General features: G+C 58.1%; 3 protein-coding genes across 3 annotated transcripts; 2 read left to right on the forward strand and 1 right to left on the reverse strand.

Annotated features, from left to right (window-relative positions):
• The first annotated feature begins 241 nt into the window (after positions 1-241).
• SDRG_09276 (hypothetical protein) lies at positions 242-14,049 on the forward strand. Its single transcript, XM_008615196.1, has 2 exons — positions 242-427; positions 471-14,049. Exons 1-2 carry the CDS (start codon positions 291-293, stop codon positions 13,987-13,989), a joined length of 13,656 nt encoding a protein of 4,551 aa, XP_008613418.1. The 5' UTR covers positions 242-290; the 3' UTR covers positions 13,990-14,049.
• Positions 14,035-15,508, reverse strand: SDRG_09277 (hypothetical protein). Its single transcript, XM_008615197.1, has one exon. The coding sequence runs from the start codon at positions 15,434-15,436 to the stop codon at positions 14,066-14,068; it is 1,371 nt and encodes a 456-aa protein (XP_008613419.1). The 5' UTR covers positions 15,437-15,508; the 3' UTR covers positions 14,035-14,065.
• Positions 15,509-15,733: 225 nt separating this feature from the next.
• On the forward strand, positions 15,734-16,188 carry SDRG_09278 (hypothetical protein). Its single transcript, XM_008615198.1, has one exon. The coding sequence runs from the start codon at positions 15,752-15,754 to the stop codon at positions 16,175-16,177; it is 426 nt and encodes a 141-aa protein (XP_008613420.1). The 5' UTR covers positions 15,734-15,751; the 3' UTR covers positions 16,178-16,188.
• The last annotated feature ends 621 nt before the right edge of the window (positions 16,189-16,809 follow it).

Raw genomic sequence — 16,809 nt, forward strand, 5'->3', positions numbered from 1 at the left:
TCACAGTAGCCGACGCACGGTCTCGCCTTACGTCCGATTGCTGCTCGGCATTCCAAGCCTGTACACACAGACCATGACGCTCGGATTCAATTACCCTTTGTCGCCGCCATATCGGTATTCAATACACGCGGGATGAACTACAATGTGGCAGATGCCACGGAAGGATGCCACACTTGGCGGGTCGCGTATCCGGATGAAACGGCGGTCGAGGGTTGAAGCGTCGCGACGGTTGGTGCGATCTACGTCATTTCGCCGGCCGAACCCAAGCCCGAAGACGACGAAGACGGGGCATGGCCGACGCGGCTCCAGGAGAGGGCGGCAACAACAAGAAGGAGGTCCAGCCGGCCAAGTTCATCGAGGCCCGGGTCGCGACGGCCTTTGGCGGCGGCCCCAAGTTCCTCGCCAAGTACGCGACCGAGCCCAACGAGTATGCTGCTTCCTCGACCTTCGCCATCTCATCCGCGCATTAGGATCTGCATCAAGGAGTTCATCGAGAATGAGGACCTCACGTGCCTCCTCTTCTCGGGCGACAATGTGATTGCGTCGACCAAGATGCCAGCGACGCTGCCGCGCGGCAAGACGATCGCGTTTGCCAAGATGCACAAGTGCGTTCTCTCAGGGAAGAACATCTTGACAGACGTGCTCGTGAGTGAGTTGGGCACAAGCTCGATCGAGCACTTGGAGAAGCTCGTCTCGGAAGTCTACCTCCCGCTCTTCTCCAACCCGAGCAACCAAGAGGGCTGGGGCGAGGTCGCGTCCAAAGAAGTCGTCGACAAGTTCCACTCGTACATGGCGACTGTCTCGATCATTGCGGGCGCGACCAAGGGCGAGACGTGCCTCCCGCTACCGCCCGTCGATGGGAACGCAGCCAATCTCAAGAACAAGATCTCGCTCCTCGAAGGCTCGATCGTGACGTGGACCAAGCAGATCAAGAACGTCCTCAAGCAAGACCCGGAAGAGCTCTTGAAGCAAGGCATGAACCCGACGCCGGACGCCGAAATTGAGTTTTGGAAGCTCAAGGCCGCGAATCTCAACTCGATTTTTGAGCAGCTCCAGAGCAAGCGCGTGCGCAAGATTTTGACGGCGCTCGACCGGTCCAAGAGCACGTACTGCACCCCGTTCGCGCGGCTCTGCAAGGAGGTGTTCACCGCGCGCATTGAGGCCAACGACAACACCAAGTACCTCCGGACGCTCGAGGAGTGGTTCCATCACCTCAACAACGACGACGACTTTCTCAACTTGACCGAGCTCTTCAAGCCGATGCTGCACATCATTTTGCTAATTTGGAAAAACTCCAAGCACTACAACACACCGGCGCGGCTCGTTGTGCTCATTCGCGAGATCTGCAACTCGCTCATCAACCAAGCGCGCGTGTACCTGAGCGGCGAGATGATCTTCGGCCTCATCGACCAAGACTTGGCGGGCCAGGCCGTCGAGCAGCTCAAGACGACGCTGCAAGTGTGCTCGACGTTCAAAAGCACGTACTTTGACTACAAGGCGACCGCGAACGCCGAGTGTCCCTCGAACCCGTGGCGCATCCAGAACAACGCGCTCTTTGTGCGGCTGGACTCGTTTCTCGAGCGCTGCCACGACATTCTCGACTTGACGCAGACAATCGTGCAGTTTACAAAGCTCTCCAAGATGGAGGTCGGCGGTACAAAAGGCAAGACGCTGACCATGAGCGTCCAGCAGATCCACCACGACTTTACCGAGGCCGTCAACACGTTCAAGCGTGTCTCGAGTGACATCATGGACGTGGGGGCGACGAAGTTCGACGACAATTTTTACGAGTTTCGGTGCAAAATCAAGGAGCTCGAGCGCCGCCTCGGGTCGGTGCTCACCCAGGGCTTTGACGACTGCTCGACGGTCTTTGGTCGCTTCAAGCTCCTCGACTCGTTTGAAGGGCTTCTGAACCGACCGATTATCCAAGATGAGCTCGAGAAGAAGCACGTGGCGCTCGTCCAGGCGTACGGAATGGACCTCAAGCACGTACAGGAGCTCTTTTTGCACAGCCGGGACGCGCCACCGATTTCGTGGAACTTGCCGCCGATTGCCGGCGCGCTCACATGGTGCCGCGGCCTCATCGAACGCATCGAGCACCCGATGAAGAAACTCAAGGAGCTCAACCACAACGTCATGGACCGCGAAGAAGCCAAAGAAGTCTACAAGGTCTACGGCACCGTCCTCGCGTCGCTCCAAGAGTACGAGAACCAAAAGGTGGAAGAGTGGAGTCGGGACGTTGAGGCGTCGTCGCAGGCCAAGCTCAAGCTCCCGATCCTCGTGCGCAACCCCCACACGCGCATCCTTCGCGTCAATTTCGACCCGGCGCTCGAGAAGCTTTTGCGGGAAGTCAAGTACCTCCGGTGCCTCGGCTTGGACGTGCCGCAGTCGGCGCTCTCGATCTCGCAAAAGGAGGAGACGTTCCGCAAGTACCGCGGCGACCTCATGTACATTGTCGAGCCATACAACTCGATGATCGAGGGCTTACACGCCGTCGAAGAGCCGTTGGTGCGCAAACACATTACCAACATTGACGCGAGCGTCGGGCGCGGCATCGAAGATCTCAACTGGAAGAGCAACGGCATCGAGACGTTCATCGAAGACTGCCGCCGCTCCGTCGAAAGTGCCAACGAGGTGGTTACGAACCTCAAGGAGAGCCTCAGTACGATCGAGCTGACGCTCACAAGCTGGAACCAGCCGCTTCTCGAGCGCCAAGCCAAGCCGATCGCCGCCAACGAGCACGAGCGGTTGCACAAGAGCTCGATTGCGCAGCGCACGCTCAAGATCCGCGAAGGCGCGGCAGAGATCCACAAGCGACTCAAGGCATCAAATGCGGGTATTGTGGGCGTCAACTCGGCGCACTGGAAGGCATATGTCGACTACGTCAACAACATTGTCGTCGGCGGCGTCGCCAAAGTCATTTGCTCGAGCTTGGAGTTTTTGGCCAAGCAGCTCGAACCGAATCAGACGCCCGCGACGCAGATTGTGAAAGAAGATGAGAAGAAGGGCGCGAAAGAAGGCAAGGACAGCAAGGACAGCACTGCGTCGCGGCTCCCGATGCTCGAGATCAAGCTCGACTTGATTTCAAACCGCGTCCAGTTCAACCCGTGTCTGACGGAGAACAACGGCAAGGGTCTCCGCGACACGATTCAAATGTGGATCAACTCGTTCTTCAACGTCGCGACCGCCGTGAAGCGCCTCGACTCGGACGGCGGCGGCACGTACCTCAAGGAGATGCACTCGGACATGAACATTTGCATGCAGCTCGCGATCATTTCCGAGTACCTCACCGAGAATGAGAACCAGCTCAACGCGTTCAAGAAGAAGTACGACAACTACGCGTACCTCTGGGAGTCGAGCATGGACGACGTGTTTGCGGCGTTCCTCGAAGGCGCGCAGTACGTCTCGGCGCATGGCGCGACGATGCTCAACCTCGAAAAGTTCAACGAAGAAATCACCAAGTACTCGCGCGTCGCCAACGAGATTGCAAACCTCGCGACGCCGACCGACGTGGGCTGGCTGCGCGTCAACTCGCAGCCGATCAAAACCGCCATGGTCACGTGGGTGAGCAAGTGGGTCTACCAGTACACGACGTACCTCTACAAGCACGTCGTGACGAAGCTCAGCTCGCTGCACAAGTTTATGGAGGTTGTGCTCAAGGGCCTCGAGGAGGAAGTCGTCGATAAGAACAAGGAGGCGCTCATGCGCGTCATGACGCACATTCGCGACGTGCGCAAGCAGATCGACGCGACCAACGAGATGTTTGACCCGCTCCGGCAAGCAGTGCACCTTCTCAAGACCCACGGCGTCAACATTGACGACACCAAGATCGCGGACCAGACGATCCAAGACTACCTCGAGGCTGCGCCATTGCAGTGGGAAGGCATTGTCAACAAGACGTTCAAGAAGAAGGAGGAGATCATGCCGCTCCAGATCTCCGAGTGCGACAGCATCAAGGTCGCGCTCGACGAGTTTTACAAGGACATGCGCAAGTTCCGCAACGATTTTCGCGCGAACGCGCCGTTTACGTTTGCGGGTCAGCCCGAAGAGGCGTACAAGATGGTGGACGACTACGCCGTGCGCCTCGCCGAGCGTATCAAGCAAGCCAAGCAGTTCAACGAGCTGGAGGAGCTCTTTGAGCTCCAAGTGTCCAAGTACCAAGAGACGACCGACACGCTGTATGAGCTCCAGCAGCTCAAAAAGGTCTGGGACATGAAGGACATGGTGCTGCACACGTTCTCCGAGTGGAAGAAGGCGCTGTGGGTCAAGATCGACACCGAGTCGATGGAAGCGTACACGCGCAACGTCACAAAGCAGATGAAGGCCGAGAGCAACGAGAACCAAATCATCAAGCAGTGGCAGACGTACAAGGACACGGAGCAAATGGTCAAGAACATGGCGACGATTCTGCCGCTCATCAACGATTTGCACTCGGAAGCGATGCAAGATCGGCACTGGAAAGCGCTCTCGTCGCTCTGCAAGGTCAAGGCGATTGACCCCAAGGACCCAAAGTTCAGCTTTGCCGACTTGCTCAAGCTCGAGCTGCATTTGCACGTCGACGACGTCGGGGAGATTGTCGAGACGGCCAACAAGGAGCAAAAGATCGAGAAGAAACTCACGCTCATCGAAGACCTCTGGCGCCGCCTCACGCTCGACTACGTGCCGCACAAGGACTCGGGCACGTTTGTCATCAAGCCGTCCGAAGAGGTGGTCGAAAGCCTCGAGAGCAACCAGCTCGAGCTGCAGACGATGGTGGGCATGGGCAAATTCGTCGACTTCTTCAAAGACCGCGTCTTGACGAGCCAGAAGAGCCTCGGCCACGTCGAAGAAGTCTTGAAGGAGTGGGTGAGCGTCTCCAAGCAGTGGGCGTCACTCGAAAGCATCTTCTTGAGCTCGCCTGATATCCGCAACCAGCTCCCAGACGACACGCGGACGTTCGAGTCGATCGACTCAAACTTCAAGGACCTCATGAAGAATGCGATTCTCGAACCCAACGTCGTGAACGCGTGCTCGGTCGAGAACCGGCTCGAGAGCTTAAAGGAGATGACGGCGATGCTCGAGAAGTGCCAAAAGTCGCTCAACGAGTACCTCGACAAGAAGAAGAAGATCTACCCGCGCTTCTACTTTGTGTCCAACGTTGCGCTCCTCGACATTTTATCCAACGGCAACAACCCCAAGAAGATCATGCCGTTCTTGGGCGACTGCTACGACTCGCTCAACAACCTCATCTTTGAGGATGGCAGCCAAAACACGGCCCATACAATGATCGCCAAGGACAAGGAGCACGTCAAACTGCCCAAGATCTTTGTCATGGCGGGTGCCGTCGAGAGCTGGCTCAACGAACTCACGGAAGCCATGCGCTACTGCATCAAGAAGGAAATGCACGATTCGATCGAGACGGCGGCCAATTGGGACGTCGAGAAGCCCCGGCACCTCTGGCTTTTCGACTACTCGGCTCAAGTCGTGCTCAACTCGACGCAAATTTACTGGACGGAAGAAACCGAGATGGCGCTCGAAGAGTTTGAGAACGGCCAAGAAGACTCGGTGAAGCGGTACCTCGCCCTGTGCAACCAGCGCCTGGAACAGCTCATCAATTTGGTGCTGGGCGAGCTCACGAAAAGCGATCGGTGCAAGATCATTGCACTCATTACGCTCGACGTGCACTCGCGCGACGTGGTGAAAAAGCTCGTGGATGAAAAAGTCGAGGGGCCGCTGAGTTTCCTCTGGCAGCAGCAACTGCGCTTCATTTGGCGCCAAGAGACCATGGACGTCGACATTCGCATCACCGACTTCCGCTCGAAATACTCGTACGAGTGGATTGGGAACACGGGTCGCCTCGTCATTACACCGCTCACGGATCGGTGCTACATTACGTTGACGATGGCGCTGCGGCTCTTCCTCGGGGGGGCGCCCGCGGGCCCCGCCGGGACGGGCAAAACGGAGACGACAAAGGATCTCGCGCGCGCCATGGCGCTCTGCTGCTACGTCTTCAACTGCTCAGACCAGATGAACTACCAAACAATGGCCGACATCTTTCGGGGTCTATGTCAAACGGGCACGTGGGGCTGCTTTGACGAGTTCAACCGCATCAACATTGAAGTGCTCTCCGTCGTCGCGACCCAAGTCAAGTGCGTGCAGGACGCGATCGTTCTCAACGCCGTACCCGCGAACCGTGAAGAAAAGTACCGGCACATTGCCGCGGGGACGCCGCCCGTCGTCGTCGGCGAGTTTGAGTTTATGGGCGCGTCCGACCGCATTACGCTCATTCCTACGTGCGGCTTCTTCATCACGATGAACCCGGGGTACGCCGGCCGCACCGAGCTGCCCGAGAACCTCAAGGTGCTCTTCCGGTCGTGCGCCATGATTCGCCCCGATCTGCGCCCGATTTGCGAAAACATGCTCATGTCGGAAGGCTTTCAGCAAGCGCGGACGCTCGCAATCAAGTTTGTGACACTCTACCAGCTCAGTTCCGAACTTCTCTCCAAGCAGTTTCACTACGATTGGGGGCTTCGCGCAGTCAAGTCGGTCTTGCGTGTCGCCGGTATCCTCAAGCGTGCCGAGCCCGAGGTCGAAGAAGACAAGGTGCTCATGCGCGCACTCCGTGATTTCAACACGCCCAAGATTCCGCAGCTCGACACGCCGATTTTCCTGCGTCTTATCAACGATCTCTTTATCGGCGTCGAAGTCAACCCGAAAGTGAACCTCGAGCTCCGTGACAAGACGGTCGTTGTCTGCAAGGCCAACAACCTCCAGCACGACGAGTCGTTCATTCTCAAAGTCTGCCAGCTCCAAGAACTCATTGACGTCCGGCACTCGGTGATGCTTCTCGGCAGCGCGGGCTCGGCGAAAACAACGACTTGGCAAACGCTTGCCAAGTGCTGGAACCTCAACAAGGAAAAGAAGGTCTGCGTCTACGAGACGCTCAACCCAAAGGCCGTCACGTCCGACGAGCTCTACGGCTACATGACGCTCTCGAAAGACTGGAAGGACGGTGTCATCTCGATCATCATGCGCGGTATGTCGAAAAACTACGCCGAGCAAGGGTTTTACGAGAGCCAAATGTACAAGTGGGTCGTCCTCGACGGCGACATTGATGCCGTCTGGATCGAGAGCATGAACACAGTCATGGACGACAACAAGGTGCTCACGCTCGTCTCGAACGAGCGCATTCCGCTCTCGGAGGCGATGCGCATGTTTTTCGAGATCAACTCGCTCAAGAACGCGACGCCCGCGACCGTCTCCCGCGCCGGTATCCTCTTCATCAACGAGTACGACATTGGGTGGCGGCCGTTCATGGAGTCGTGGGTCGCCCGGCGCGACGAAGAGATCGAGCGCACGTACCTCCCGGGCATGTTTGACAAGTACATTGAGGCGACGCTCGAGATGACACGCAAAGGCTTCAAGCAAGTGTCGTCGGTCCGTATCATCAACCAAGTGAGCACGATCTGCTACCTCCTCGAAGGCCTCTTTGCGGAAATCCCGGCCGAGAAGAAGACGCAAGAGGTCATCGAGTGCATCTTTGTGTTTTGCGCGACGTGGGCGTTTGGCGGTCCGTTCATCGTCGACAAGAGCGTCGACTACCGCAAGAACTTTAACGAGCTCTGGAACGCGACGTTCACTGCGGTCAAGTACCCGAAAGAAGGCACGTGCTTCGACTACTTTTACAACATTGAGACCAACGAGTTTGAGCACTGGAGCAGCCGCGTACCCAAGTATGCGCCGACGCCGATCGGCAACGCAATCTCGGACACGCCGTTCTCGACGATCGTCATCAGCACCATCGACTCGGTGCGGCTCACGCGCCTCGTGGAGATTCTCGTCAACCGGCAGCGACCCGTGCTGCTTGTGGGCGGCGCCGGCACGGGCAAGACCACGATTCTCAAGACGTTTTGCCGCAGCCTCGACGAAGACATGCTGCACGCGTGCATCAACATGAACTACTACACGGACTCGTTCAAGCTCCAGCAACAGCTCGAGCAAGTGATCGACAAGCGGTCGGGGCGCATGTTTGGTCCGCCCGCGACCAAGAAGCTCATCTACTTTATCGACGATCTCAACTTGCCGTACATTGAGACGTACGGTACGCAGAACGCACTGGCGCTTATGCGCCAGCACATGGACTACCGCACGATCTTTGACCGGATCGACCTCGGGTTCCGAAAGGAGATTGTTGACGTCCAGTACCTCTCGGCGATGAACCCGACGGCCGGGTCGTTCATCATCGACGAGCGTCTCCAGCGCCATTACGCGCTCTTTGCGTGCATGATGCCGAGCAAGGAAGACCTCAAGACGATCTACAATTCAATTCTCAAGGGGCATCTCGGCTTTGGCTTTTCAAACGCTGTCGTGAACGCGAGCGAGGTCTTTGTCGCGCTGAGTATTGCGGCCCACGAAGACATTGCCAACAAGTTTTTGCCGTCCGCGACCAAGTTTGTCTACAACTGGAACATGCGCGAGCTCAGCAACGTCGTGCAAGGCCTCACGCGGTCAAAAGGCGACTTTTACCCGACCGTCGAGTCGTTTGCGCGCCTTTGGATCCACGAAACCACGCGCGTCTTTTGCGATCGCATGATCAACAACGAAGACGTCGACAAGTTTACCGATCGGATGCGCGAAATCTCCAAGAAATTTCTGCCCGATGTCGACCAAGAAAAACTCTTCCCCAAGCCGTCCACTGGCGAAGACGAAGAGCCCGGCACGATTGTCAATATCTACACGACGTTTGCGGTGCCAGTCGCCGGCGCCGACTCGGTGTATTTGCCTGTCGCGGGCATGAAGCAGCTCAACAAGGTACTCACGGACCAGCTCGACGACTACAACTCCAAGTACTCGATGATGAACCTCGAGCTTTTCGGAAACGCGATGGAGCACGTGACGCGCATCTGCCGCATCATTGGCAACCCCGGCGGTAACGCCATGCTCATCGGTGTCGGCGGGTCCGGGAAGCAGTCGCTCTCGCGCCTCGCGTCGCACATTTGCGGCTTTGACGTGCGCCAGCTCAGCGTCACGAGCAACTTCAAGATTGACGATTTGAAAGAAAGCCTTCAAGAGATGTTCAAGACGTCGGGCGTCCAAGGCATTCCGCTCGTGTTTTTGATCACAGACTCGCAAATTGTCAACGAGCGCTTCCTCGTCTTCATCAACGACATGCTGAGCTCGGGCTGGATCCCCGATTTGTTTGCAAAAGAAGACGTCGACGTGCTCTTGGCCGGTCTCCGAAACGAAGCCAAGGCCCAAGGTGTGCCCGACACGCCCGATACGCTCATGGACTTTTTGCTGCTGCGGATTCGCTCCAACTTTCGCATCATCATGTGCTTCTCGCCGGTCGGCGCCGTCTTCCGAGTCCGCGCCCGGCGCTTCCCCGGTCTCGTCAACTGCACGGTCATTGATTGGTTCCACCCGTGGCCCCGGGACGCGCTCGTGCGCGTGGCCACGAGCTTCTTGGAGAAGGTCGAGGACCTCGGCGACAAGGCGCTCAAGAAGAGCCTCGCCAACCACATGGCCGACGTGCACATTTCCGTGACCGACATGAGTAAAAAGTACTTTGAGACGCAGCGCCGGTTCAACTACGTGACGCCCAAGAGTTTTCTCGAGCTCATTTCGTTCTACGAAGTGCTTCTTGGCCAAAAGAAGGCCGAGATCCAGCGCCAAATCACACGCCTCGACGACGGGCTGAGTACGCTGCGCAAGACGTCGGCGGACGTGGCCGAGCTCCAAATCGACTTAAAGAATACGATGCAAGTCGTGGCCGAGAAGCAAGCGTCAACCGACGTCCTTCTCGAACAAATGGGCCGCGAGAAGGCAGGCGCCGAAGTCCAGCAAGAGAACGCCAACAAGGAAAAAGCCAAGGCCGAGAAGGCGTCCGCGTCGGCGCAGGAGCTCGCGCAAGAGGCGGAGAAGGAGCTGTCGCAGGCCAAGCCGGCCATGGACGCTGCGGCCGCTGCCGTCGACTGTCTCTCCAAGGCAGCGATCACGGAACTCAAGTCGCTGCCCAAGCCGCCGGCCGGTGTCGATCTCGTCACCAAGGCGTGTCTCATTCTCGTTGAGAAAGAGTACAAAAACCATAAGTGGGACCGCGCCAAGAAGATGATGAACAACGTCGGTCAGTTTCTCGACTCGCTCAAGGTGTTTCGCGGCGAAGACATTCCGGAAGCGGACGTTGCGCGTCTCGAGCCCCTCATTGCCGACCCCGAGTTTACGACCGAGAAGATGCTTTCCAAGTCGGCGGCCGCGGCCAACCTCTGCTCGTGGGTCGTCAATATCTACACGTTCAACCGCATTTACGTGCGCGTCAAGCCGCTCATGGACTCGCTCGAAGCGTCGAAAAAGAAGAAAGAAGAGGCCGAAGAGACACTCGCCAAGGCCATGGCGCAGGTCGCCGAAGTCCAAAAGCGCCTCGAGCAACTCGAAGACACGCTGCGCTTGGCGACCGAAGAGAAGCTGCGCGTCGAGCAAATGAAGCAAAACTGCGAGAACCGACTGCAACTCGCGGGGAAGCTCGTGAACGGCCTCGCAAGTGAAAACGAGCGCTGGGGCATTGAGATTGAGCAGCTCAAAGCCAACGGCGTCATGGTCGTCGGCAACTCGCTTCTCGCGGCGGCGTTCGTCTCGTACATTGGCGCGTTTGACCAGCAGTTTCGACGCGAGCTGTGGCAGACCCTCTGGGTGCCCGATCTGATCGCCAAAGCCATCCCGATCACGGACGGCATTGACCCGCTCCAGATGCTGACGACCGAAGGCAAGAACGCCAAAATGCTCAGCGAGGGCCTCCCCGCCGATCGCATTTCGATTGAGAACGGGTCCATTATCACCAACTGCACGCGCTGGCCGCTCATCATCGACCCGCAGCTGCAAGGCATCAAGTGGCTGCGTGAAAAGGAGAAGGCGCGCGAGCTGGTCGTGATCCAGCTGACGCAGAACCAATGGCTGCGCAAGATGGAGACAGCGATCGTCAACGGCCACGTCGTGATTGTCGAAAACATTGGCGAAGAAATCGACGCGACGCTCGACCCGGTGCTGGCGCGCGCTGTGTACAAGAAAGGCTCGAGCGCGTCACTGTACCTAAAGTTCTCGGGCGAAGAAGTGCAGTACGACCCGAGTTTCTTTATGTACCTCCAGACGAAGCTATCCAACCCGCACTACAAGCCCGAGATTGCGGCGCAGTGTACGCTCATCAACTTTATTGCGACCGAGTCGGGCTTGGAAGACCAGCTACTGGAGAAAGCTGTCAACAAGGAGCAGCCCGAGCTCGAGAAGCAAAAGCAAGAGCTCGTCTTGGCCTTTCAGAAATTCAAAATCGATTTGGTCGAGCTTGAGGACCAGCTGCTCGAACGCTTGGCGAATGCGCCGGACGATATCTTGTCGGACGTGCCCCTCATCGAGTCGCTCGAAGAGACCAAGAAGAAGGCGACCGACATTGCGATTTCTGTCAAGAAGAACCAAGAGACGGAGATCATCATCAACAACACGCGTGAACTCTACCGACCCGTGGCGGCCGAAGGCGCGATGCTCTACTTCTTGCTCACGACGCTTAGCGCCATCGACCACATGTACCGTTATTCGCTCGACTCGTTCATCACGTTCTTCTACGCGTCGATTGATCGCGCGCCGAGCGCCGAGAAGCAAGCCGAGCGCGTGCTGAATTTGCGCGAGTCGCTTCGGATCACGGTCTTTACGTGGGTCTCGCGCGGCCTCTTCGAGTCGCACAAGCTCATCTTCCTCTCGCAGCTCACGTTCAACCTCATGAAGCGCGGCATTCTCGGCGAAGACGTCCGCATCGCCGACACGTACATGCAATTCCTGCTTCGAGGGCCGAAGAAGACGGCGTCCGGCGACGCCGATGCCAACCCCATCGATTGGCTACCCAACGCGCAGTGGTACGCGATCCAAGCGCTCTCGACGCTCGAGGAGTTCAACAAGATGCCCCAAGACCTCCGAGAGGCGTCGTCGCGCTTCCGTGAATGGTACAACCACGTGACGCCCGAGAGTGAAAAGCTGCCGCTGGACTGGGCCGGCCTCGACCGCACGCCGTTCCTCAAGCTCCTAGTCGTGCGGTGCCTCCGACCCGATCGCATGACGGTCGCCGTGTCGGAGTTTATTCGGCACGTCTTGCCCAATGGCGCCATGTACTGCGACTGCGACTCGGCGCTCAACTCGACGCAGGTCATGGACAACTCGTACTTGGACTCGACGCCGACAACACCGCTCTACTTTATCTTGTCGCCCGGCGCCGACGTTGTCGCGGGCCTTGACAAGCTCGCAATCAAGTATGGCTTTGAGCGCGGTGTCTCGTACCACAACGTGTCCATGGGCCAAGGCCAAGATGTGTTTGCGATGGACCGCCTCGAAGTCGCGCACCGCAACGGGCACTGGGTCATCCTCAACAACATCCACCTCATGCCGCGCTGGCTCATTACGCTCGAGAAGAAGCTCGACGAGTTTGCGTTGGAGGGTTCGCACAAGAACTTTCGGCTCTTTCTGACGTCCGACCCGTCGAATGCGATTCCGATTGGCGTTCTCAACCGCTGCATCAAGCTCACAAACGAGCCCCCGAGCGGCTTGAAAGCGAATTTGAAGCGGGCGTTTGTGAGCTTTCCGAAAGAGTACATTGAAGAAGCCGAAGGCAAAGTCAAGTCAATTCTCTTTGGCTTGTGCCACTTTCATGCTGTCATGATGGAGCGCAAGATGTACGGCCCGCTCGGCTTCAACATGATGTACCCGTTCTCGCTCGGCGATCTCCGCGACTCGGCCATTTGCCTCAACAACTACCTCGAGAATTCGGGCGGCGGCAAGATTCCGTGGGCCGATCTCAAGTACATTTTCGGCGAAATCATGTACGGCGGCCACATTGTCAACGACTTTGACCGGCTCCTCGCCAACACGTACCTCGACTTTTACATGCGCGACGAGCTCCTCGATGAAATGGAGATGTTCCCGTTCGTCGGCGACGAGAAGGGCCCGTCGTTCATGTCGATTGCGCCGTCGTCGTACGACAAGTACCTCGAGCACATTGAGACCGAGCTCAAGTCGGACTCGCCGCTCGCGTTTGGCTTGCACCCGAACGCCGAGATCGACTTTCGTACGACCCAGTCGGAGAGTCTCTTTCGAACGCTCATGGAGCTCCAGCCGCGCGACGCAGCCTCGGGCGACGCGGCCTCGAGCCCGATGGAGATTGCGCGGTTGGCGCTCGAGACGATCATGGGCCGCATTGGCGAAAAGAAGTTTGAAGTCGACGACATTGCCCGGTCGCTCGAAGAGATTGGGCCGTACCAAAACGTGTTTATCCAAGAGTGCGACGCGATCAACGTGCTTTTGCAGGAGATCGCGCGGTCGCTCAACGAGCTCCAGCTCGGGTTCCTTGGTGAACTCACCATGTCGGATGCCATGGAAGCGGTCCAAGAAGCCCTCTTCCTCGACCGCGTGCCAAAAACGTGGGAAAAGCTCGCGTTCCCGAGCGCGCGCATGCTCGCGAGCTGGCTCCTCAACCTCGAACAGCGATTGGCACAGCTCGACGAGTGGACGCAAAACCCGAGTGACATTCCGCGCGTCACGTGGCTTTCGGGCATGATCAACCCGCAGTCGTTCTTGACGGCCATCATGCAAGTGACGGCGCAGCGCAGCCAACTGGAGCTCGATAAGCTCGTGATCCAAACCGACGTGCTCAAGCGCAAGTTCAACGAAGTCGACGCGCCGTCGCGCGATGGCGCGTACATCCACGGGCTCTTCCTCATGGGCGCGCGCTGGGACTCGAACAACTCGACCGTCGACAAGAGTATGCCGAAGGAGATGTTTTGCTCGATGCCAGTCATCAACTGCAAGGCGATCCAGTCCGACAAGCTCGATCTCAAGGGCTCGTTCATTTGTCCGTGCTACAAGACCGAATTCCGAGGACCCACGTACGTCTTCTCGGCGCAGCTCAAGACCAAGTCGCCGCCCGCGCGCTGGGTCTTGGCCGGTGTCGCCCTCATCATGGACGTCCCCGTCGTATGAGCGTCTTTCTCTATATGCAATAGTGCTAGAGTAACTACAGAAACAACCCGTGTACAAACACTCGTGTTTCTATGTTTCAACAAGTAGACGAGCTACGCCGTGCTGTATCCAAAAGCATGGCGACGTCGACGTGGCCGTTGGCGATGGCGGCCGTGTGGGCAATCTCAACATCCAAGACGGTATCGGAGGCGTCGAGGAGGAGGGCGACGACGTCGGCATGGCCGTGGGCAGCCGCCGCCCGGAGTGCGGACGACGACGCAATAGCACCACGGTCCAAGAGACGCTGCAGCACGGGTACATGGCTGCGCGACGCGGCACGGTCCACGGCACGTGGCGTCGGGACGAGCTTGCACGTTTGCAGGAGAAAGTCGACAATGTCGAGATGCCCGCCCGCGCTCGCCCCTTCGAGCGCAAGCGACGAGCCGGGAAAACGGTGAGCGTGCAAGAGCTGCACCATTTCCAAGTGGCCGCGGGACGCCGCACCGTCGATGGCCACGGAGCCGCGGTCGCTGACGTGGTGCAATAGATGGGTGACGAGCGAGATGGACCCGGCGGCGGCCGCGGCGTTGAGCGCGGTCTGGAGCTGGATCGGCGAGTGCTCATGGAACGACAACAAGTAGGCGCCAATCGCGTCGGCGGCGCACTTGGCGGCCCACACAAGGCTCCACGGCGCGCACGGAGCTCCGTGGCCATGCTCACAGAGATATCGCACAAGATCCAAGCGGTGCGAGGCGATTGCTGCATGTAGCGCACGCTCCGAGCACCCTTCGTGCCGATGTGTTTGGAGCCAGACGACGACATCGAAGTGGCCGTTGTGCACGGCACCGTCCATCGCGGTCACCGAACCGCCTTCGGACCGGTGGCGGTGCAACCATTGAAGGACGTGCAAATGGCCGTTGGTCGCAGCGCCATCAAAGGCGTGGATTGAGCACCCTTCGGTGCGGTTGGCATGCAGCCACTGGACGATGTGAAGCGCACCGGTCGTGGAGGCTCCGTCCATCGCGGCCGCCGTTGCGCTAGCGCACCCGTGCGAGTGAAGCCATTGCACGACATCGAGGTGGCCGTTGCCGGCGGCGGCGTCCATGGCGCGGTGTGTGCAGCCTTCGCGGCGATGCGTGAGCAGCCAGCATACGAGAGTCAAATGACCCGACGACGCGGCGTTGTCGATAGCCCAGGTCGTCGCCCCATCGTTGCGGTGAGCGTGGAGCCACTGGACGACGCCCAAGTGTCCGTTGGCGGCGGCCCAGTCGATCGCGTCTTCCGTTGCGGCGGCGCCCGCAGCGTGCAAGCGACGAACGAGGTGGAGGAACCCGGCGCCAGCAGCCTCGTCGAGGCTCCACTCGAGCGTTGTGTCGAGATAGCTGCTCACATATTGAAGCAGCGCCGTGTCGACGAGGCGCTCAGCACACGCGAGATGGACAGACGTGAGCGGTGCCGGCAGGTGCATGGCCACTTGGCATGTGGGAAAGAATGAGCGACGGCCGTCGTCTCTGGTGTCTGCCTCTACCGCGGGTCGAGCCCGCGTGTTTTAAACGGCCAAATGGTAGCCTAGACAGATGTTGTGTACACGTGACAATACTGTACACTGCGGTCATGTGGTGACCACTGTGTGTGTGAAATATCATTTCACATGGTGTAAAAGTGTGTAAAATGATTTGTCATGCACTTTTACACCATAGCACACCCTGTCGTGTAGCCAATGGACATCCAGTACGGATAGAATTGAAGTCCGGATAATGACGTTAGAGACAAAGATTTCAAAATGGCCGAGAGCTGCGCGGCCCTGGACGCGCTCGAGCGCGAGTATGCGGTCATCGCGAGCCAGCGACCGATCCCGGCCATGGACTTTAGCGACATGGAAGCGAAGAAGGAAGACGGCGACACATGCGTCGACAGCAGCGAGCATGAGATGCTGGGATCCGACTCGGAAGTCGAAGGGGCACCGATGGGCTACGAGCCGCTTATGGCCGACAGCGACGACGAAGACGACGAGGCGCATGAAGAGGTGGTGGCTCCTGCGGCCAGCAGCTGCGAGCCAGAGAAGATGACGGCCAACGATGTGGCGACGATTCAACAGGCCATGCAGCAACTCTCGCTGCCGGCGCCGTCGTGGGGCAAGAACTTGTCGGACAAAGACATCATGGCGCTCCTAATGCCCAAGGCGCCAGCGACTTTGCATCATCCATAGCCTTAAGCGCAATACTAGTCAGGCCACTTCGTCCTATGAGGTATTGCGGCTAGTTGGAGTGTCATGTCCCTGGCGTATTGGCCCATGCAATTCTACACTTTGCATGGGCAGCTGCAAATTAATACATAACATCTCATACACTGTCATTCTCGTTGTGGCGAAGCTGCCGGCAACCCTTGAAGACTAGCTCGAAGCGATCCAACACATGCGAGTACATATGTCCAGTGCTTTTCAGCACGTAGCCGCGATGCAGCAGTCAGCAGTGTGACGAATATGTCCATTGCTTCCTCAAGGAACTCGAGGCCGTTGCGGACGCGCTGGTACAAACAATGTTGTAGCTCTGCTAGAAACCCTAATTCAGGCTGTTGGGCCTGCGAGCCGAATGAAAAACTTGCAGCGTCGACGACGCACCACGGTCTCCACTAGGTGCGTGTATTGAGCAAGTATCGACGGTATATGATACAGCTAGTATGTGAAGAGGTACTCAAGGCGTCGCCGTCCTTCTCGCCACTGGCGCGACGCCGATCGTCGAGCAACTTCAACGTACGCGAGATCATCGCTTCTGATTGGCTGTTTTCTTTTGCAAGCGCGCTTCTGAGTGGTTGGATGGCACGTGCCGATGCCATTGGGCG

The sequence above is a fragment of the Saprolegnia diclina genome (genome assembly GCF_000281045.1).
Source record: "Saprolegnia diclina VS20 unplaced genomic scaffold supercont1.29, whole genome shotgun sequence".
In the NCBI taxonomy this organism is placed as follows: Eukaryota; Oomycota; class Saprolegniomycetes; order Saprolegniales; family Saprolegniaceae; genus Saprolegnia; species Saprolegnia diclina.

Excerpts from the sequence above, each read along its gene's own strand:
- SDRG_09276 (XM_008615196.1), top strand. The coding sequence starts at position 291 with ATGGCCGACGCGGCTCCAGGAGAGGGCGGCAACAACAAGAAGGAGGTC. Across the intron at positions 428-470 it reads TACGCGACCGAGCCCAACGA|GATCTGCATCAAGGAGTTCA; the intron begins GTATGCTGCTTC and ends TCCGCGCATTAG.
- SDRG_09278 (XM_008615198.1), top strand. The coding sequence starts at position 15,752 with ATGGCCGAGAGCTGCGCGGCCCTGGACGCGCTCGAGCGCGAGTATGCG.
- SDRG_09277 (XM_008615197.1), bottom strand. The coding sequence starts at position 15,436 with ATGCACCTGCCGGCACCGCTCACGTCTGTCCATCTCGCGTGTGCTGAG.